The 21,033-nt window shown below is 40.7% G+C and overlaps 3 protein-coding genes across 17 annotated transcripts in view; 1 reads left to right on the forward strand and 2 right to left on the reverse strand.

Moving 5' to 3' along the window:
• Positions 1-3,578, forward strand: part of otofa (otoferlin a) — a 52,467-nt gene extending 48,889 nt beyond the window's left edge. For 10 of the 12 annotated variants that reach the window (XM_061754029.1, XM_061754021.1, XM_061754032.1 and 7 more), the window contains 2 exons: positions 668-768; positions 1,733-3,578. In XM_061754029.1, coding sequence (XP_061610013.1) covers positions 668-768; positions 1,733-1,913 — 282 coding nt within the window. In that variant the 3' untranslated portion in view covers positions 1,914-3,578. Of the gene's footprint in view, positions 1-667; positions 769-1,032; positions 1,221-1,732 lie in introns of all 12 variants that reach the window. The other 2 variants (XM_061754026.1, XM_061754030.1) reach the window with 1 other exon arrangement.
• Positions 36-14,442, reverse strand: drc1 (dynein regulatory complex subunit 1 homolog (Chlamydomonas)). 4 transcript variants are annotated; one of them, XM_061754035.1, is made up of 15 exons: positions 10,271-14,442; positions 10,056-10,095; positions 9,185-9,312; positions 8,941-9,124; positions 8,732-8,869; positions 7,399-7,485; positions 7,198-7,320; positions 6,808-6,929; positions 5,880-6,014; positions 5,491-5,800; positions 5,248-5,334; positions 5,058-5,135; positions 4,870-4,994; positions 4,630-4,779; positions 36-470 (listed from the first exon to the last, which is right to left on the reverse strand). In XM_061754035.1, exons 1-15 carry the CDS (start codon positions 10,345-10,347, stop codon positions 125-127), a joined length of 2,130 nt encoding a protein of 709 aa, XP_061610019.1. In that variant the 5' UTR covers positions 10,348-14,442; the 3' UTR covers positions 36-124. The 4 variants fall into 4 exon arrangements, with proteins under 4 accessions (XP_061610019.1, XP_061610018.1, XP_061610022.1 ...); XM_061754038.1 differs by lacking the exon at positions 36-470 and adding an exon at positions 3,785-4,552 and having other exon boundaries at positions 10,271-14,440; XM_061754034.1 differs by having other exon boundaries at positions 8,941-9,312.
• Positions 14,443-17,142: 2,700 nt separating this feature from the next.
• Positions 17,143-20,833, reverse strand: ostm1 (osteoclastogenesis associated transmembrane protein 1). The gene is made up of 6 exons (XM_061754039.1): positions 20,406-20,833; positions 20,140-20,254; positions 18,849-18,946; positions 18,657-18,767; positions 17,893-18,058; positions 17,143-17,450 (listed from the first exon to the last, which is right to left on the reverse strand). Exons 1-6 carry the CDS (start codon positions 20,745-20,747, stop codon positions 17,392-17,394), a joined length of 891 nt encoding a protein of 296 aa, XP_061610023.1. The 5' UTR covers positions 20,748-20,833; the 3' UTR covers positions 17,143-17,391.
• Between the last annotated feature and the right edge of the window lie 200 nt (positions 20,834-21,033).

Below are 21,033 nucleotides of genomic sequence, written 5' to 3' on the forward strand. Positions count from 1 at the left end.
GAGTTTGAATCAGCTTCATATGAAAATGTCTGCAAAAAAGAGACAGCAAATGTCTATCTCGCTTGCTCAATTAAAGTTAATTAAACAATGTTTAGTTACTGTGGTGGTGGTTGAGCTACCACCACTACATCTTATTTGTTGCATTTCCAGTGTACAGTACAGAACAAAAATGGTTCACCCCTGAGTAGGAACGGGAGAGACCACGTAGGACCCAGGGGCAAAATCCAGACGCGTCAGCACCTTGGTCGAGGGGAATGGTATTAAACTGGAGCAGAAATTCCATGGAGACAGAAAGTAGCAGGAAGTACAGACTTAACCTAAGAGATAGTGTGAGGGGAAAGGACATCCAGGAGGGATGCTGCTCCTCCACATTGATGGAGCATCTATTTCCGATGCCTCCCAGGTGATGTTTTTCAGCCATGTCCAACCGGTAAAAGATCTGGCAGACCTGGAGGGACCATGTATCTGGCCTGGGAACATCATGGAAATAAAAAAAAAAACACACTTAACCTGAACTCTATCGCTTAGTCGAAACAAAGTTGCAAACGCTCCAGAATCCAGATGTCCAGTGGGATTAATTGTGGTGTTTGTCGAGACAGGATTCTGGATATTGGATCTCCAATGATTGTGAGTGATATTTACAATGCTAACTATGCTGTCTCTACAGGGCAAAGTGGAGGCTGAACTCCACCTGATCACTGCAGAGGAGGCAGAGAAAAGTCCAGTGGGACTTGGACGTAACGAGCCCGATCCCCTGGAGAAACCAAAGTAGGTTTAGTGCCAACTGAGTTCCTTGATGGGACATGTACTGTAGACCTGCATGGTTGATTTAACACTTGAAAGTTTGCTGCTCAGGATTCCTTCTCCCAGTGAGGAAAGCAGTGTAATACATGGAAGTATGACGATCACTGCTTTCCTTGCTGATGCTTTCTTTTGCTTTCTCCTCTATTTCTTCTTCTCCCTCCTGCCTCCCGTCACCATCTTCTGTCTGCGTACTCGCTATCGCTCTTTTCCATCCGCTGCGCCCAAAAGTCGCCCAGATACAAGCTTCATGTGGTTCCTGGGCCCTCTCAAATCTATTCGCTACTTCCTGTGGCACAACTACCGCTGGTTGATCCTCAAGGTGCTGGGCCTCATTCTGCTGCTCCTCATGCTGGGCCTCTTCCTCTACTCCATCCCCGGCTACCTGGTCAAGAAGATGCTGGGGGTCTGATGAGCCGGTAGTCTTCGTCCTCCAACCTCTCATCACCACCTCTTCCTCTTCTTCTCCTGTTGTCTGTGCGTTGCTAGCGCCCCCTTGTGTCCTTGCAAAGTAGCTTTTGTCTCTGGTGTTTTGTTTCAGTTGTAGACGTCTGTCCTTTTCTGCGTCTTGTCTCCAGTCTTTGCACCTCCTCGTGTCTCTTTCCCTGCATCTTTTTAAGTGTATGTAACTGCATGAAAGCACAGCTTGAGGTATTCAGGGTATCAAATATGCACTCACCAGCCACATCATTAGGTCATCATAGTGGGATGGAATACAATGTCAGTCAAATTACAGTATTAGTGGAACATCTGGGGCCAAAAATAGGAAATAATTAAAATGTTCTAGGGTCACACTGTCACTATAATAAGGGAATGCATTAAGTAACTTTTCCATCTATCCATCTTCTCTAGCGCTTGTCTTCATCTGGGTTGTGGGTGAGCTTCCGACCACTGCTAATAAGTGCCCTCTTTCTTGTGTCTCCCCGTCAAGTCGGCCCGACACCACCTTCCTGTGGTTCCTGAGCCCGCTGAAAGCCATCCGCTACCTGGTGTGCAACCGCTACAAGTGGCTCATCATCAAGATCGTGCTGGCCCTGCTCCTGTTCGTAATGCTGGGCCTCTTCCTGTACAGTATGCCAGGCTACCTCGTCAAGAAGTTGCTCGGCGCCTGAACAGGAAAAACGGGGGGGGGGGTTCTGGATGATTGTTAAAGGCTGACTTGGGATGCTGGCTCAGGTTTTATACCGCTCCCTCCATCGACCTCAACCACAGGAAGGGAGCAAAGTTCATCAGTTTTCATATACAGTGGTACATTGACTTATTCTTCGTCACTTTTTTTTTGTTTTTGTTTTTTTGCCTTTTTCGCCACCATCGCACATATTTTTCTATTATTTCATGCTTTCATTCAATGGATATCATTTTCTTATTAATCTCACCGCTCATTTTTTTTTTCGGGCCTGTGGTTAGAAAAAATACATTTGGCAAAATATCTGCCCAAAAATAAAAATAATGCAAGCACGAAACACAACAGACACCTGTACTGTCACTACGAGGGAACAAATGTGAACTCATGTTTGCTGTATTTTTCTGCTCCCATCTATCGGTGGAGCGTCTGAAACGCACTCGTACTAAGTAAAATTTTAGCTTGCAACACGTAGAAAAAAACTCTTAAGTTGGGGCACTCGTAAGTCAAGGTACCACTGTACAGCTTGTCACCTTTTACACACGAGCAGAAGCTAAGACTGTCCTAACTTATGTAAAGCCAAAAAGGGATTTATTTAATTTTTTCGCTCCAGGCTTTTCCCTATATCATTTTAGTGCACTGATGCTGGTGTCAACACATTCTAAGGTGTCTTGGCTGGTCCATCTATATTACAGAACACCCAAGTAGGCCATCTAGGGTCGCCATTGGCAATTAAACGTTCCTTCTTACAAGCCAGCAAAGCATCGGTATGATTTATAAGCTGTTAGTTTGAGTTCCAACTATTTCATATTGTCTTAAACAAGACTGAATAACAACGGTAAATATCCTCTCTTTGTCCATGTATAGTACAGAACAAAAGAATCTCAAAGGTAACCCAAATTTGAAATGTTTTGGCAATGATTTTTTAACAATTTCATTTTTAATTGTATACAGCAGTCAGATGATTGCGTGGAAATGTTGACGTTCGTCTCGATTATTTTGTACCAAGTGTAGCTGTCGCGGTTTTTGCACACGTCTAAAATAAACATGAAAAATAAATAAAATGTCTATTTTACTAAAGAAATAAAACAAGATAATGAGATTATTTAATAGGATATATATAATACGATATGATATTAATATTAATTATCATGAATCAGCAAATTGAAAGATTGTATAGAAAGCGTTATTTTTTTTTTCTGCATATGTACTGTTAAGTGTTTGCTTCCATGTCAAAGTGCATGCATCGCTGTGACAAAGAAGGTCGCATGTTAGCATGACGGTGTGTCGAGCTCAACAGGAATATCCAGTGCTGTGTTCAACATTAGCGGCAATGTAGAGATACCTCAGTATAAAGTACACATGACTGGAGAGTTAAAATAGGTCTCAAAGTAATAATTCCTTAAAAAATAAAAAATAAAAATAAATAAAAGTTGGCACGCAAATTTGATGTCATTTTTTCCCCCCCCAACTACACCTGCCTGTACTCGACCTGTTGTTTGTTTGTATTTCTGAAGTTCACTGATGACTCACTTCCTTTTTGCACTAAACCTGCCTGTTTTTACCATGGATTTGTGTTATTATAGAAACGAGTGCAATATTTTTTTTGTCTTCCTTTGTTTTTTGCTATTTGAAATAAACAGAACAACACAGACGTTTCGTTTCCTGCCATTTGTGTGTGCGATGATTATAATAATAATAATTTCCATACTTTGTGATGAGTGCTTATCCATGTACAGCTCCCAGTGGGATGATGACGAATGGAATTTCCAGTTTTGTCACAAATTTGCAGTGACATCAGCTAAATTAAGCTTTCTTTTTTGTTTTTTTTTTAATATCACAAACACTTGGCATTTCAACAAGGGTGTGTATACTTTTTATTTCCACTTCAATGAAGTTAATTAATCAAAATGAATGCACTAAATCCGGCGGCACTGTGGCCGACTTTTGTTCGCACATCCGCCACACATTTCTGAGCTCCCGGGTTCAAATCTGGCTTCCTGCGTGGGTTTTCTCCGGGTACTCCGGTTTCCTCGCACATTCCAAAAACATGCGTGCTCGGTTAACTGAAGACTCTAGTGAGGATACGTGGTTAAGACAGTGGATGGATGGATAATGCATTAAAGTCCATGATTTCGATGTATTTCTTCAAACAATTATACAACATTAATAATACCCCAAAATATAGTTAAATCTATATGAAGTTATCATGGTGATTTTTAAAAATATATACAAACTAGCAAGCCATTGAAATACATTCATGTGATAAATCGCTGCAGCACATTATATTCTAATGTTACATGTGAATAGTTTTTTCTTTTGTATATATTTGGGGGGAAAAAACAGTATACAGTATATATATTCAGTATACAGTGTATAATTTCATTCGTTTTCTACACCTTGGGTACAATACAGTGTCAGGATTTTGTACCTAATTTTGTGGCCATTGATTGTCGCTATGTCTATACTATGTATGTTCACACCAACATAAAAGGACAAATTCTAAGCAACACAAATACTCATACACATGGGTTGACAGATCGTTGCAGCAGCCTGCGAAGTTCTGCATTCTGCTGTTCCAGGCTCTTAATTTCAGGGATGCAATCTGAGATCTCAGTAAGAACTGTCCTGGAGGACACGGGAAGGAGCTGACTTGATGTGTGTTTTGCGCACATGTGTTTTGCATGTGTATGTATGCTACTTACATGTGCTTTTTCAGTATGCTCTCTGCCGCATCCCACACTTTGAGTTTGTCCCCGGTGATGACGCTGGCCAAACTCTCCCAGTAGGCTTCGTCCGATGAGGAATCCCACATGTCTGCGCTCCAGTAGCGAGGCTGCCCAGAAGCTTGGCTCCTTCAATAGATGAGCATAATAATTCCTAATGCTTGTTGCTATATTATACACGACTAATTCGATTACTATTTGAAGATGTTCTTAGCCAACCTGAAGCGGCTGTGATGCTTCAGGAAGTCTTTTAGAGCAGGCAGGATGTAGTTAGGATTACACGCAGAGCTGGTGGCGCTTTCCTGTGACTTGTCACCGGATTCAACTGGACCAGCAGAACGGCCCTAAAAAAAGAGAAACATTAGTTTAAAAGGCAATGTCATTAGATTATTCAGATATCAAACCACCTCAGCTGGCTGCCGCTGCTGGTACTTCAGCAGGAAGTCAGCCAGTTTGGGTATATCCTCCTCTTCCATGCCAAAAACCTGGGAGAAGCAACAAAATACACTCCAGCAGCACTTTGACAGATCGAAACACAGCACAGTCTATGATAGCTGTGCAATCAATGGAAAACAAAAAAAGTCAATGTGAACACACATGGAGAAGAGCCTCCAGCTTCACAACATTCCGTTCCTTCTTGCCCAGGGTTTCCAACAGCTGGAGTCTGTCCTCTGTGAGGAAGTCCTGAGAGTGTGCATGGAGAAAAGACACTGAAAATATGCTCAAATGTCCTGTCATTTAGATTCACGGAAAGCCAAAATAAATGAGAAAACAAATCATTAATAATGATATTGAATTGAACTAAAAACGTCTTGTGAAATGACATTGTCTCGTGCTCACCAACTCATCACACAGCAGCTCCATGAGTTCCTTCATGGTCTCCAAGGGCACCTCCTCCTCCTCCTCCGATGCTGCAGCCGCTTCGTCCATCCCAGCCCCGCCGTGTTCCGGGCCGGCTCGTTTCCGAAGGTTGCATGGACCTGACAGATCCACGGCGGAGGCCCCTGGAGGTCTCGCCCAGGCTAGGCCGAGGTGCTGCTTGTAAATGATGGAGTCAATTAGCAAAGCCTTCTCCGCTTGTTGCCTCACCTCCTTGTCAAGCATTCGCCAGGTTTCCTCAAATTGTCTGGCATCAGCGACAGCAAAGTGCCTGAAGGGTGACGGGATGCAGCTGATAAATCAGCGCCATCATTGAGACGAGCCTCGAGAGTGCGTGTCGAGTATCTCACCTGATTCTCCGCTGCACGCACTGGTATTGCTCGATGCTGCGTTTGTAGTCATTGGACAGACAACTGCTCTGCTTCTCTGACTGTTTTTTGCTGCTCGCACAGGTGGACTTCAGGTTTTTCAGCTCCGTCTGCAGACTGGAAAACAAAACGTACAATCCTCTATCACGGACAAACGGAGATTAGAATCTGAAGTCAGATTGGCCGATGTTGTTTTCACTTCTCTCGAGCGGCGATGTATCTGAAGTTCGCCCGTCACTGAAATTTTGTCTCGCAAAACGAATTGACCAAGCGATGGCTCGTAGATTCGAAAGCTCATATATTCAGGCACTTGTAAGTTAACGTGTGAAGTGCTTCAGTTGCAATGAATTACATTCCAGCCTCCACAAAAAAACCCACCAAAATTCCTTTTTCACAAGATAAATTGCACTTAACTATTTTGTAATGTATAAAAACACGGTAATATTTTCTTTCCACAGAAAGCAGAACATTAGAGTGTATCTAATGTATTGCCCGTCCTTCTTCTTCCTCTTTGGGGAATATTGGCGGTCGGCATACGAGCTTAATGGTGCAGTTACCGTCACCAAGTGATATTGTTCTGCCACTGCAAGGAAACCAATGTGAATTGATGGTGGCAAGATGTTAATTCTTGTTTTTTTGGGGGTTTTTTTAAAATAAAATGTGTGGATGTTGTGAAGTTTGCTGGCGCCATCTTGCAGTGGCGATCTGAAGACCAAGCGTGACAAATCTTTGCTAATTTTCCAAGATGGAAAATCGGCCAAGCGACGGCTCGTCTAAAAAGTCGTAAGTCAAGGCACTTCTATCATCCATGGGCGTCGAACTGGGGGGCCTCTAGGGGTGCCGGCAGGGAGCCCCTGCTTGTATCCAAGATAGCGCAGTATAGTGAAATAATAATAATAATTTGACTCACCTGAGGATTCTACTCTTCATGTGGCTTAAGTTGTAAATCTCTCTGTCATGCTTGTCTTTGATGTAGTTGACATTGCTGATCATGCTGTCGGCTAGCATTTGCTGATGTTCCCTCTCCAGAACCTAAAAAAAAAAAGACCGAGTCAACTCTTTACTACGACTAAACAGTAACCACACAAGCAGCAGCCATTTAAAATGACATGTTTGAAGATGTTCCGTTTGTTTGGGTGTGCTTTGACAAAAACTGTAATCATACAAGTTTGTTACAGTTTTGTGTTCTTTGCCTTGAGACTTTTTTTAAAAAGTTGACATTGTGGCTTAAGTGTCTCCCCCTTTTCCAAACTGTTCCAAGAGCAACACTCAACTTGAAGAATATTTGTAATCTTCCTACCCGAATGTCAGCAAAGTGGTCGGCCCTCTCGGCATCGTACTTATATTCCGGATCCATCATCAGGTCGTGAATTTTAGCTTCGTACTCCTCCACTGTCTTTTTCCTCTCCGCCAGCCTCTCTTGCTGCGAGCACACCGTCGCTCATTTACCTGCACAGCTGATGTACGACAAATCCAAATGTAGAAGTGTTTGTCTCCTGACCTGCTGGTCCCACATCTCCTTGAGGCTCTGCTCCCATTCTGTCTGGTCTTTTGTGAGCAAGACATCATGTTCCTGCTGATAGATGCTCTATAAAGGAAGGGTGACCATTAGTGACACGTTAATAGCCTGTGATAACAAACCCACGGGCAGCAATGCTTTTAGCTTTCATACTGATATGAAGCAGGTGTATGTGTCCTATTAGTAGTAATGTACACGTGCCAACTACACGAAATGCTAACGAATAGCATCGACGTTATTACACAAACGGAGATGTTGGCAGATAATATAACAATACTCTCAGACATATGTTCTTTATCATCTAGAAAGAATGCATAATAGGAATGTGGCTTGTGCTGACCAATCTACTGTATGCGGAACGTCACGTGATCAAACCTGGAAAATAGATGAGCGGACTTCCTGTGCATGCTACGCTAACTAGCATGACTGCAGTTTGTATGGGGTGCCGTTTGTAAAGCATCTCGCTCTGAAAATAACAGCAGTTTTGTCACATTTAGTCTCAAACAGTGTTTTAAAAATAAATGGTGAATTTTCGAGAGTCACTTTTCTTCCTGACAGTGACGTGCACCTGCCACCCACCCGGTGGAGGTGGACGGCCAAGGCTCCCGCGGGTCCTAAATCCTCTAGTCGTTTTTTAAAGTCACAGCTAAACACTAAAAGGACACATCAAATAAAGTTTCTCAAAACGTGTTTGTTATTTCATGTATATATTACAACTATGATCTGTGTCCAAGAGTCCATTTCCCCAGATAAGATGGGCTTTATGTTATTTTGGGGGGGGACTTTAGACATACTCTGATGTCGAGCTTTTATTTTGGTACTTCCGCCTATCGGCAGTTTTGATTTGCATTTTCGCTAAATATTTAGTTCCACCAGTAACATTTAGCTATAACATTTCACATTTAGATTTAACATTTAGATATAGATTAAACATTAGTATTTATATGCACAACCTTTACCTATATATAAAACATTTACATTCGACACAGAGATATAGATTTGCCATTTACCTGTTCCGGCAATCTGATTCATGGACTTTACTCGGGTCTTTGAGTCTTTCTCTCTCTCTCTCTCTCTTTCTCTTTTTCTTTCTTCCTTCCTTCCTTCCTTCCTTCCTTCCTTCCTCCCTCCCCTACTTGTACTACCGCACCTCCCTACCTACCGGTGGGTAAACAGTTGAGGGTAAACCCCCGCCTCCCGCCCATGGATACTTTCAACAAACATTTTACGTGAAGTATGGCTACATACAGGCAATGCACATTTTGGACTTGATTTTTGTTTGTTTGTTTGTTTTGAGTGCAGTATGTACGTGTACCTCAATGTGATCCAGCTCCTCCCTGTAGGCCTGCGTCAGAGTAGCGATGACCTCTTCAGAGCGTCGCATCATCAGATCCAACTCCTCCGCCTGCCTCCTCAAGTCTTTCACGTAACGATGATCTGCACGCTTCAATTCCTGCTCGGGCAAAACATGACGACATCCTCCTCATCTATGGAAACTGGACACTAGTTTTTACATTGTGTTACCTGCTGCAGGTCTTTGATGACTTTCCTCTTGTCCTCGATAAGTTCCGCGCACAAGAGCTGTTGCCACTTTAAGGTTTCTTGCAGCTCCTGAGGGACGACCACCTGCTCGGCCAAAGCCCACCTGGCAGTGATCTCCTCAAACTTCTCCTGGCTGGACTTGACGTCCTTCTCCAGGAGCTCGGAGCTGAGTCGAGAAGGGCAGAATGAGAAATTGGGAAGATCTACTGGGAAGATAAAAATGTACCGTATCCTGCGAGCTTCCTCCAGCTCTTCCCTTCGTTTGGATTCTTTGGCGTCAGCTGCAGCTTGGATGTCAGTTACTACTGCCAGCAAATCTCTCTCCAGCTTGGAAATTCTCCCAGGGCTGCACGACTGAAATAAAAGACACCATTTATCGAGGTTTTCTTTATAAATTTTATTTTGTAAATTGATTTAATGAAAGTATAATAAAAAAATAATAATGCCTGTGGAAATTATTTTATTGTTTCGTTTGCAGTTGTATGGACTAAATCATGAGTTATTTCTCATATTTTGGTTATTTGGTTTACTGACACAAATGCATAATAACACAAAAAGAAAACCAATCATAACTATAATGATAATTTGTATCATTGTCATTTTAAATAAACGGGGCAGAGGCTAAAAACAAAATTTTAACTATAAAAGAATGAGACAAAAACAATACTACAGTTATACATAATGATTATTTACATTTTTAGTTATTTATATTTCTATATGATTTTTATATGATCTATTTCTATATTATTTGCATTTTTAGTTATTTCTATTTGCTGTGCATGACATGACAGGAGTTTTTCATATTTTAATATATTTTTCAATTATTATTTTAATATTTTGCTTACCTTGTTCAGCCATGTGAGAGCGACATAATATTACAAACCCTTCGGCGAACCATATTAATAACAAAGTACAACAATAAAATAAAGAAAAAATAGCAAATCACATGAATGAATTAACAAAGACATTGTTAAATTAATCCCCCACTCAGAGTGTCAATCAAAACTAAATGTTTGGACCCCCACTGCGCGTCCCTAATGAAATGTCTAGCGAATATGCAGTATTAAAGATTGCACATAGAAGGGAACCTCACCAACCTTTGCTTGTTGTTCTTCTCCACGAGGCAGCGTGGACGCTCTCCATGTGCACAGTCACAGAAAGCCATTTCATTCCACATTTACATATTAACACATGTGCAACACGCTTGGCTTTTTTAAAAATGAATAGTACATCACAATATATACACAGATGGACGACGCGGTGCATTTTATGTGCTTAAAATAAAGTCCAAGAACAAAACAGCTCAAGTTACCCGGTTTCGGCGCCTTTATTTGCAGAAAAATCCAACTTTTCACACGCCTCCTCAGCCATCTTATCTTCTTCCATCATTACAATATGTCAATTTAAAAAATATGACACCGAATGAAGACGTAATAAGGTGCGCAGACTCCAGCAGAGCATCGCAGTGCTGCGTTTGCGACGTGTTGCCACGGCGACCCAGGGCTGCCTTCAGGGAACCTCGGAAAATCAGTCTCCCAAAGACCAAATAGTTTAAAAAGGGGGAAAAAAAGGTGTCATAATCATAGAAATAGAAAATCAATGCGATATGGTTACTGACAAAATACATCAAAATAACAATAAGATAATATGAGCACAATAAATTTTGAAGCAAAAGCGAGGACTCTTTCATTTGTTATTTTCACTGAATTCAGCACCAAATATTTCCACACATTGATGTAAAAAAAACATTACATTTTTCATGAAAACTTAGATATGATCTTGGGCAAAACTTAATTTCGAAATAATGTAATAATAGTCATCATTGGAAAGAATATTTGATATTTTAGTCATTTTCATTGAATTCAGGACCAAATATTGCTCTTCGATTCGCTGACAGTGGAACACCAAACGTTACTTTAAAAAGTAACTTCAGCCAAACTCAGTTATGAGATAATTAACAGCAATAACTGTGAATAATATTTGACAATTGAGTAATTGTTAATGAATTCAGAAATAAATATTTCCATTTGTTGAAACCAAAATGTCAAAATGTAATACAAAAACATAACTTTGACCATGGGCAAAACTTAATTTAAAATTAATCTAATAATATTTCATACTTTCGTAATTGTCACCAAATTCAGAAATACAATTTCCATTTGTTGATATTGGAATATCCAATTGTACTTAAAAATGTAGCCTGCATTTTACCTTGGGTGAAACTTGATTACTAATCATAACTGTAAATAAGTTAATTTATTCATTTTCACTGAATTTGGTACAATATGTCCACTTATTGATACTGAAACGTTTACTTTTATTAGAAAAAAAATTACATTTGATCTTGGGCCAAGCTTAATATCAAATTAATGTAATAATGATTCTGATAAGATTTGATATTTTCATCATTTTCTCTAAATCTGGAACAAATATTTCCATTTGTGCCTTCTGAAACTTAATATTCCCTCTAATCTTGCCTTTGACCATGGATGAAACTTAATTTCAAATGAATTTGATAAATCACAATCTTTAATAATAATATTATTTAATATTGTAGTCGTTTTCAGAACTGCATGCCAGCTCATTACAATTTCCAGCAGCAAATCAGGTCTATCAGGAACAGATATTCATAATTTACTGCATTTACATTTAGACACATACATACATAATCCGAACTAGGCCTAAACAATAAAATGATACGTTTTCATAAAATGGAGCTCCACACAGCATCCAAACCAGTTAGTTCGGCAAGACTTTCCTGTCGAGCCGAACCTGTAAGGCCAAGAGTTGTGCTTAGATGGCGCTATTGCCTTGAAATAAAGCACACATTCAAAGTGCCCCTGATCAAAAACAGAAGCCCACTTGCACAAATGCTCACTGTCTTGTCAAGATGATGTCGCAGAACCTCACAAAAGGGTCAGATGCTCCTGCCCTAAAAGCGGGGGGTGCTTTATCCTCAAGTGCCCCCTACCCACCCCAGGTAGCAAAGGTTTCTGACATATGATCCAGCATCTGTGATGTCGCCAACAGCTGACTTGTCATAAGACGGCTCATTTTCTTATGGGCTGAAATGCTCGGTCCTTTTTTTTTTTTTTTTTTTGTCTCTCTCGCTCTCTCCACAGAGCTGCTGCTGAGATTACAAACTGAATGACGGCCATTAGAGAGTGATTCTATAATCTATCATAATGCCATAATCTTGGGATTGTCAGACTTTGACCACCCCTCGCTTCGTAGGTGTATAATACACCCCATTCACTCTTTCGTATGCTCTGTGCGAGCTGCATGTGTAATGTGCATGTGTGTGTGTGCTAATTCCTAGCCCCAGGGGCATAATGTTTACTTCTTAGTCAACAAAGAATCATATTCATCGCTGAGGCGTCGAGAGGTGAGCGGCCTAAAGGTCACCTACAGCCACTTAACTAACTGACGGCTTAGGGTGCGGCTGGGGGTCAGGGCTTGCATAATGACCTAAACTCCGACTAACACTTTCTTGCACAAGTGTGCACACCCTCTTGACTGGGATGCGGCTGTGTTCAGCATTAACATTCAAAGAAGATTCAAACGCAGGTTAAGTAGGAGTCAGCACACACCTGCCACCATTTAAAACGCCTCTGATTAACCCAAAATACATTTCAGATGTTCTAGTAGGCTTCGCCAGACTAACTGCGATACGGAACCGTTCATAATTCCTTCCAACTTGTCCAAGGTGCCAGTTCCAGTTGAAGAAACGCAGAACCCGATCATGATGCTTCCACGACCACGCTTGACTATAGGTGAGGTGTTCTTCTGGTGATGAGCAGTGTTGAGTCTGAGCCAAACACGCCTTTTGGAATTAAGGCCAAACACTTCAACGTTGGTTTCATCAGACCATAGCATTTTTGTACACACATTTGGGAGATTTTGATAAAAACAACACAAGTTATCACCAAAAGAAACCTTTACATACAGTGAAGCACTATAATGGCAGCATTATGATTTGGGGCATGTTTTCTTCAACTGGAACTGGGGCCTTAGTCAAGGTGGAAGGAATTATGATCAGTTCCAAACAGGAGTCAGTGTTAACGCAAATCTTTCAAGGTTCTGCTTGAAAGCAAAACAAATGTCAGGAAAGCCTACTAAAACAGCACAAATGTATTTTGGGCTCATCAGAGGCGCTTTAAATGGTGGCAAGTGTGTGCTGACTCCCATTTAACATGAGCTTGAATGTGTTTGGTTAATTCTGAATACAGCTGTCTCATAAGAGGGTGCAACCACATTACATTTTTTTTTTTTTTTTTTTTTTTAACTTTCCAAAAGATTTCTTCAATATTCTAATTGAGTTGTACAGGTTGTAGGTCACAGTTATGGTGGTAAAATTGTGAAATGATTTGTCTTGGTGTATATATATTTTTTTTTAAATATCAAAATCTGCCATTTAAACAAGGGTGTGTAGACTTTTTTAATATCCACTGTGTTGCATTAATGGTGTGTTTCAAGTAGCCCCCAAAATATGTATTATTTTATGGAACATTTATGTGAAAAGAGGGTTCTGCAGAACATTCTAAAGCAATGGAGGAGGTCGTGACCTTGTCCAATGTACAGCATTTAACAAGAATAATATTTCACAAGAGACAAGGACAACAAGAGATGACATTTGTTGGCCACTGTAATGACCTTGTATCACAAGTATTTTGTTCTCATTCGTCAGAAGACATCAATGGTTCATATCCTTTTTTTTTTTTTTTTTTGCCCGTTTATCCTGGGGCGAATCAAACGCTTAGCATTGGTCACGTGAAGTTTTAACAATAGGAGTGAATGGAATAGCTATTTTAATGGAGTTTATGCAATGTAATACTTCAGCAAGTGATTTTCATCGTTTCGACTAAAGCCTGAACACAATCCTCAGCACATTTTATGTTTAATTTGTATTCAAATCCAGCAATAGAAGCAGAATAAATATAATGTGGTTGATGTGAGTCACTTTGTAATATCATGCTCATTAGTCCCGAATTTTTACTAAATCAAATCTGTTTGTGAGTGGATTAGGAGGGAAATTATTGTGTGTGGAATTAGGCCCTTATTGCCTCTGGATTTTCTTTTTCCTTTTATTGCAAAACAATAAATCCGGCGAAAGTCAATCAGCTGCTTGGCTAATGCAATCTTCATTGCAATGACATTTCAAATATGTATTACATACACACATTAGTAAACAAAATGCAAAAAAAATGCAACTACAACATGAGTATGAGAACTTTTTTTTTGAGGTAGATGTACAGTATGCATTGAGATTGCCCATTGTTTTATTAATATATGTTGTGTATGTATTTTTATATTTCAGTTTTTTTATTAATATTCTGTTCAATTAATAATCTTTCAAATGTATATTTATGAAGAAAATTTTATTCTGTTTGACTTAATTAAAAATAATTTCTAATGTATTTAAATAATTAGATTTTGTATTTTTTTTTAATCAACTGAAATAATTATGTGTACTATATTAATCCTACAAGCCCAAGTCTTTGCATGTGCAAGAATATATATATATATATATATTAATCATACATTTTATACATTTTAGAAAATGGAATTAATCCTGTTCTTACCTGTCAATTATGGTTACATTTAATCGATTTAAATAATAACCACATTTTATTGTTTGCTATAATTTGTCATTTGTATTTATTTTATAAATATTTTATGGAGAAAATGTATAACCATTTTCCCTTTGAATGTATTTGAATAAATATTTTTAACAACTAATATACTACTACGATCACAGCATTATCATTACTTTTTTTTTTTTTTTTTTAATTACAATAAATATACAGCAGACTTTTCATCACATTCACAGCTCTTGCATTGGATGCCGTTAGATTTTGTAGGTATAATCCAACCATAAAACAAAACCAAAAAAAAAACAACAACAAAAACTGACCCATTGAGTGAATGTGCACCACGTGGTGCCACACGGGTGTTGCTCGACTTTCAACCTGAGGGGTAAAACAGCAGAGTTTATCAGGAATCTTAAACAGTCACAGTTGAGCCACGCAGGCCCCCACGCGGCACACCGTGTTTTCCCGCTGCACGCTGGCCGTGAAAGGGGCTCATATGACTCGGCGTGTGCGTAATGCTCTTAGCGGCGAGCTGATGGGCCGCGGTGGCTGCGCTCTCTAAGACCAAGAAGCCATGATGGAGTTTCAACGCGTGTGCGTGTGTGTGTGCGTGTGCGTGTGTGTGTGTGTGTGTGTCTGCTGAGATTACTGGGCCGAGTATCTTTATCCTGCTGGTAGATTAGCCGCTAATAACGAGGGAGAAGCCCACCCCTATGCGAGAGATTGGAACAAGGGCCGCCGCTGTGTGGAAGACGAGCGGCTTTCGGAGCCCTGCGCCTCGGCCTCGTAAATACCGAAGCCCCACCGCCAGTCACCGGACGGAGGCTGCGGGAAAGGACATTTAGTATATCGCTGTCCCACACCTAACTATAGTAAACCATACACTGATGCCTTGAGATACAAGTTTATTGTGTTCCTTTACCATGACTGTAACGCAAAACAATTCTCTTAAATCATCTTTCCCCATTGAAATGTATAGAAATGCCATTAATCTGTTCCAGCTTCCCCAAAAACAACAACAACAACAGCAGCTTGTGTCATGTTTTCAAGAAGGAAAATGGCCCTCTGTAACAGTGGTCCCCAACCACCATTTGGTACTGGACCACACCCAACCTCCCCAAAACAAAACAAGAATGTTAGTCGACAAACATTTGGCGGTCCGCGATCGCATAAAGTTAAATGCACGAGCAAACCTGGACTAAGTCAGGCCCATACAGTTCATTTGAAGATTTAAAGAAATAGTTCATTATTACTCAGTTCTGTCCTTTGCACATTTTTGTACTTAGTCTGTGCTCTGAATTTGACTTTTTAAACACTTGTCCACAGACGACTGACGGAAAATAGACTTTTGGCTAACTCTGGCATATTTACAGCAATGTTTATTAATGTGCATTGTCCCGCTTCAATAAACCTTTAAGGTAACAAATAAATGAATGTGCTTAATGTTCATCAATTCAGCTCTTACAAATGGGAGCGTAAAGAAATAACTGAAAATGAATTAAACTAGAGGCACAAAATAGAAAAAAGAAAGACCATTAAAAGCTTAATGCAACCATAAAAGACTGATTTTGGAAGCATGATTCAGAGTGCTCTAATGACTTATGTCTGCGTGGTTGTATTGAGCCAACACGGCCAGTGATGTGGACCCTCTTCGTGCGGCAGATACAGTACATGTCACTGCTAATGGACATCGAGTACTTCCCTTTTTGTATGTGGCTCTCTTCTGGGCAAGCATGGCAGACATAAAACCCATTTCTCGATCCATAACTGAAGCACGTACTTACATTTGAGAATCCACGACCGCACGCACACACACACACACACACACGAAAGGTACACAAATAAATAAAAGGATGTTTGTGCAGCAACATGTGCAACTACATAATTAAGATTCGTATTCATAAGCATTGATTTCTAATACATTTTTAATTAGAACAACACGCAGTAGAGCACAGCCGAGGCTGAACAAGTTCTGAATTGGCTCAGCTTTAAATTGTACACTTTCAGAGATACTTAGCTCCTGCATGTGCTTGAAGTTTGTCTTAAAAGTTTCAAGGTTTACTCTCTGAGAAGGTAATGAAAATATCCCAATAAAGCAGGGTTAGCTAAATTATTTTACATTTATTCATGATGCATATATTGCCTGTGTAACGTTGTAAATTAAAGCAGCAAGTAGCAATGGACGGTCTCTCACACCCCCTTTTTCACGGCAAATCCTCAAAATGATCATCGAACTTTGAAGCCCACGTAAGATGGCGTAGTAAAAAACATTTGTCAATTTAGCATGGCCCAGTTGTGTGGGATACCTGCTTCATATTGGGGTCTCATTTGGATGAAAAAGTACAAGTCTTGGAATTTGCCTGATATTGCTGTGTCAAACCAAAAAGGTGGCTTTCTGTTCAATTTCCTGAATGGGTTCTTGAGACTTTTCCGTGGACCTCGTTATGATGAAAAATGCATACATTTTGATCAGGATACAAGCGCTTAATAAAACTGGTGTTTTTTGGGGCATGTTGAGGCCCCCAAAGATGAGTTTTCTTTCATCCAAAGAATAATAAACAGAGATCCCTAAATATAGTCCACTGACACCACAAAAAGTTAAATATCTTAATTTAATGACAATATATTTGGTTACAACTGCTTCAAAAAGTCTCATGAAAGTTCAGGACAAAGTGATATGGGCTATTGCTGAACCAAAGTCAAATTATGTACGTTGAAAACTCCAGTGTGTTTGACAAAGTAATGCACGTGTCTAAAAACTGATAGGTTAATTCAGCCTGCTGTCACTGCAACACAAACCTCCAAAATGTAGAAAAAGTCAACTCCTCGGTGGTGTCCAACATCAGCTCCGCTTGTCCCGAATGTTCATCAGACTGGAGGCGTACGACTTTGCTCTCTTGGCTGCAAAGAAATGTAAAAAAGGGGGAGAATTGTCTTGGTTTTGTGCGTGTGGTTTCATTTGTATCCATACACAGTGGTACATTTTTTTTTAAATAAAAAAGTTGGGGGGGGAAAATACAGTCGAGTGGAACCCCGCATAGAATTTGCAAATTCACCTATTAGTGGATTTTCGGGGGGGACCTACCCCCTGAATGGCCCACCATGGATGACACAACAAAGTTTAAAGATCAAAATCTTATCTTTTAAGAAATGTCTGCATTTAAGTCATGGTCACCCCACAACACCCCCTCCCAGCCCAAAACTTCACTATCACATGAGTCAGTCCAAGTGCACCCCCCCCCCGCCACCCACCCACCCAACCACCTTACCAGCCCACAAAGACTAAAAAAACTCTGTCAAAATATGTGCATGCGACAATGGGGGAATTAAGCGGGTTACTCACGGTGTATGAGCTTGCGTTTCTTTTGTTCTGAGTGAAGGAAGCTGCTCAAGTAGAAAATGATGGGCAGAAAGAGCATGAAGCTGGACACGGCGATGACAGGCACCGTCTCCTCCCGGGGAAGGGAACATTTGAAGTTCTTACTCCACAGCCTGCGGGTCATGTTCATCTGAGAACGAGGCAGAGTGCCAACATAAGTGCCGACCACGATGAGCACAACGATGACATGATATCCCTAATAGGTCCACCCGTTTTGGCGTTACTTGCTTTGGAAATACAACATTTGTAATTAGCAAAAGTAGGCAAACGACGTGCTGACACTTAAAGTCACAACACTGGAATTAAAAGTGAAGACAGTAATGCTGCCGTCAGCTTCCACGCCACCCCAATGTGCAACAAACAGCAAAAAAAGAGCTAAGACTTTGGAAAAATGTTAATCACATCCAAATCCCGAGGCTAAAAAAAAAAAAACACCTTTGTGCAGTTTGATTGTTTGGCTTGTCACGACAGCAACTTTCTCTGGGACGTATTTTGTATAATAATGCAGGTATGTTCATTTCAAGTAGCAGGAAGGAAAAGGTGGGAAAGCGCTTCATTCTGGCGTGAAGTTACCGGTAGCTACTTTGAATTGGAAATATCAATATGATAATTCCAGAAAGGAAATATTATAAGGAGCAATATGGTAAAGTGCTAAACACATTAGAGCATCTGATATGAAAACAAAAATAAAACGATATTGTTTTTAAAAGCTTCTCTGGCATACGTACACCATCCTCGATGTCAATACACATGGTGCCATTCTTCTCCATTCCACTGTACAGCTCATTGAGCCCCTTATATGCGCTCTTACAGTTTTTGCACAGCTCTGTGTGGTTGCCCTGTGGAGACATGACAAAATAGGGCAAACCTTCCGCTTTACAGCATCAATCTGTGGGAATCACTAATAAGCAAGGGAGTACCTGCTGGTATCTTTCAAAGCAGGTGAGAGTTTGGTTGAGAATGGACATGAAGTACAGCGTGTCATCGGTGAGGCTCCGGAATCCGTCGTTGATACAATCTACATCAGGAAAGAAGCGGCAGGTTTGTCATTTTCAGTGAGCAGTTGCCTCATTTTTTAAAAAGAGAAATCATTAAGAATTGTGTCAAGTGTGCAGAAGTGACTGGTGATTAATCATGTTTTAATCATCATCAGTCAAGGCAATTGAGGACAAAAATGGAGAGCGCTACATGGCTGCAACCAGCTGTTGATTCACTCTCAACTACAATAAACCCTTATTCGCCCTAAACTGTAAAATATAGCGCAACCTATGACCCCAATGCCCTTGAAAATAAATGTCTTACAGTTGACGTGTTTCAAAAAAGCTTAATAGATTTATACTAGTGGCAGCGGGACACGGAATGACAGCGAGGAACAAGGGCGGCGACACAAAATGAAGCTTCGCCAGATTATTATGTCCAAGAACGCGCAGACAAAAACTGTGCGACAACTACAACTTTATTCAGCATATAAAGAACGTTACTGTCATAACACTTGTCGGAATACAGGCGATGTGTGTAAATCATAGCTACTGCATGTGGTGTTTTAAAAAAATAATACTAATAATAATTTAATGCCCACTGTGTAAATAGTAACCAAAAATGTCTTCACATGCAAAGAGTCAGTACCGCTAAAAGGTTTGGGGACCGCTGTGTTCCACCTCATATGATGATTGCAATGTGACTCTACTCTCGACAGCACAACTGGTGGTTTTGCATTCATTTTCCCTCTATGATGTTTTACTATTAGTGTTGCACAAAGTGTTGGCTTGTCATGCAAACACAAAGCGTTAAGGATCGTTTTGACGTGCGAGTTAGGGCACACACAGCTTTCATATGACTCTCATAAACTTGATATCGTACACATTGCTACATGACACAGCCTTGACATACCATACATAGCACAGTGGTGTAAAACTGCATAAATGGTCAGCTGTGAACTAGAACTGGGTCATTGTGTTTCCTCGACTCCATAAATAACGAAAGAGCAACTCTTTCCTCAACAACATATTTCTCTAATTCACAAATTCCAGACGAAATAAGAATGCACATAAGAGATGTCTGATTTATCGAATAATCATGGGTGCAGAGCGGAACTAATAAAAGTCACATGCTTTGTCTCGAAAAGTCATATGATTCATCACCGCAGGAGGGCGAGTCATACTGCATGTAAATGTCCATTGCAATGAAGTGTTTCACTACTTCTTCACTTACTGTCGCAGGCTGCTTTGGTCCACAGGTCCTGCAGGTTGTCGAAGAGCAGATAAACCAGCATGAGACGGTCACTGCGCAACAAGCTGTCCCTGCAGCTCTCATTGCCAGGAGCCGACTGAAGACATTTAGCAGCAAAAGAAAAACAAAAAACAACAACTAACCGAGGCAGAGGTTTAGAGTTGCTTCCTTCTTGTAGGAAGTAAACATCGCAAGACTAGTGACTCATGATGAGACACGCATTTCCAAAGTCAACTGTGTTGTGGTACCTGCTCTGAGGAGATGTTCATGTAGGTGGTCACCAGGCTGCCGTAAGCGCCGAAGCAGTTCTGGCACACTTTAACCGGCCGCGCAGCCGGAACCAGGCAGTTGACATAGGCCACGTAACGTTGGCCAAAGAGGCGCAGCAGCTCGCTGCAGTAGTCGCTCACCTCCAAGTCGTCCGGGAAGGCGGACAGCAGCAGGCTGACGGGGGCCGCCGCCGGCTTGACAACCGGCGACTCGACCGCTGGCGAGACGGAAAGTGTGGCGTTAGCTCCTTCGCTTGACGCCACAGCGCAAACATACAACACCCACGCGGTTAAAAATGCGTTGTGGTGAGAAAGAGGCATGTTTGACAGCTTAAATGCGTCTGGGTTTGCTCGTCTGCCTCAGAGGATCCATCACTTCCGGGTTTGGGGATCATGTGACAGTTGAACATCTCGCGAGATCCCACGGTGACAGTCAGGAGCAGAAGTTTACATAACAAAATAAAATGTACTACGACTACTAATACTAATAATATTAATAGCAATATTATAATAATAATAATAATAATACAATAATTTTATTTTAAATACTAATTTTAACTACTGTACTTCAGTTCTTTTCAAAAATGTTGTGCATCATCATCACGTG

This window comes from Phyllopteryx taeniolatus, chromosome 18 (assembly GCF_024500385.1).
Source record: "Phyllopteryx taeniolatus isolate TA_2022b chromosome 18, UOR_Ptae_1.2, whole genome shotgun sequence".
NCBI classification, from domain to species: Eukaryota; Metazoa; Chordata; class Actinopteri; order Syngnathiformes; family Syngnathidae; genus Phyllopteryx; species Phyllopteryx taeniolatus.

Bases quoted from the DNA above. Each gene is read 5' to 3' on its own strand.
- drc1 (XM_061754034.1), bottom strand. From the start codon at position 10,347: ATGATGGAAGAAGATAAGATGGCTGAGGAGGCGTGTGAAAAGTTGGAT. The intron at 5,136-5,247 runs GTGTGTTCACAT...TGCTTCTCCCAG, and splicing joins AGCTGGAGGCTCTTCTCCAT to GTTTTTGGCATGGAAGAGGA. The intron at 4,995-5,057 runs GTGGTTTGATAT...CTCTTTTTTTAG, and splicing joins AGCAGCGGCAGCCAGCTGAG to GGCCGTTCTGCTGGTCCAGT.
- ostm1 (XM_061754039.1), bottom strand. From the start codon at position 20,747: ATGCCTCTTTCTCACCACAACGCATTTTTAACCGCGTGGGTGTTGTAT. The intron at 20,255-20,405 runs GTACCACAACAC...AAATGTCTTCAG, and splicing joins TGAACATCTCCTCAGAGCAG to TCGGCTCCTGGCAATGAGAG. The intron at 18,768-18,848 runs GTACTCCCTTGC...ATGTCTCCACAG, and splicing joins GCTTTGAAAGATACCAGCAG to GGCAACCACACAGAGCTGTG.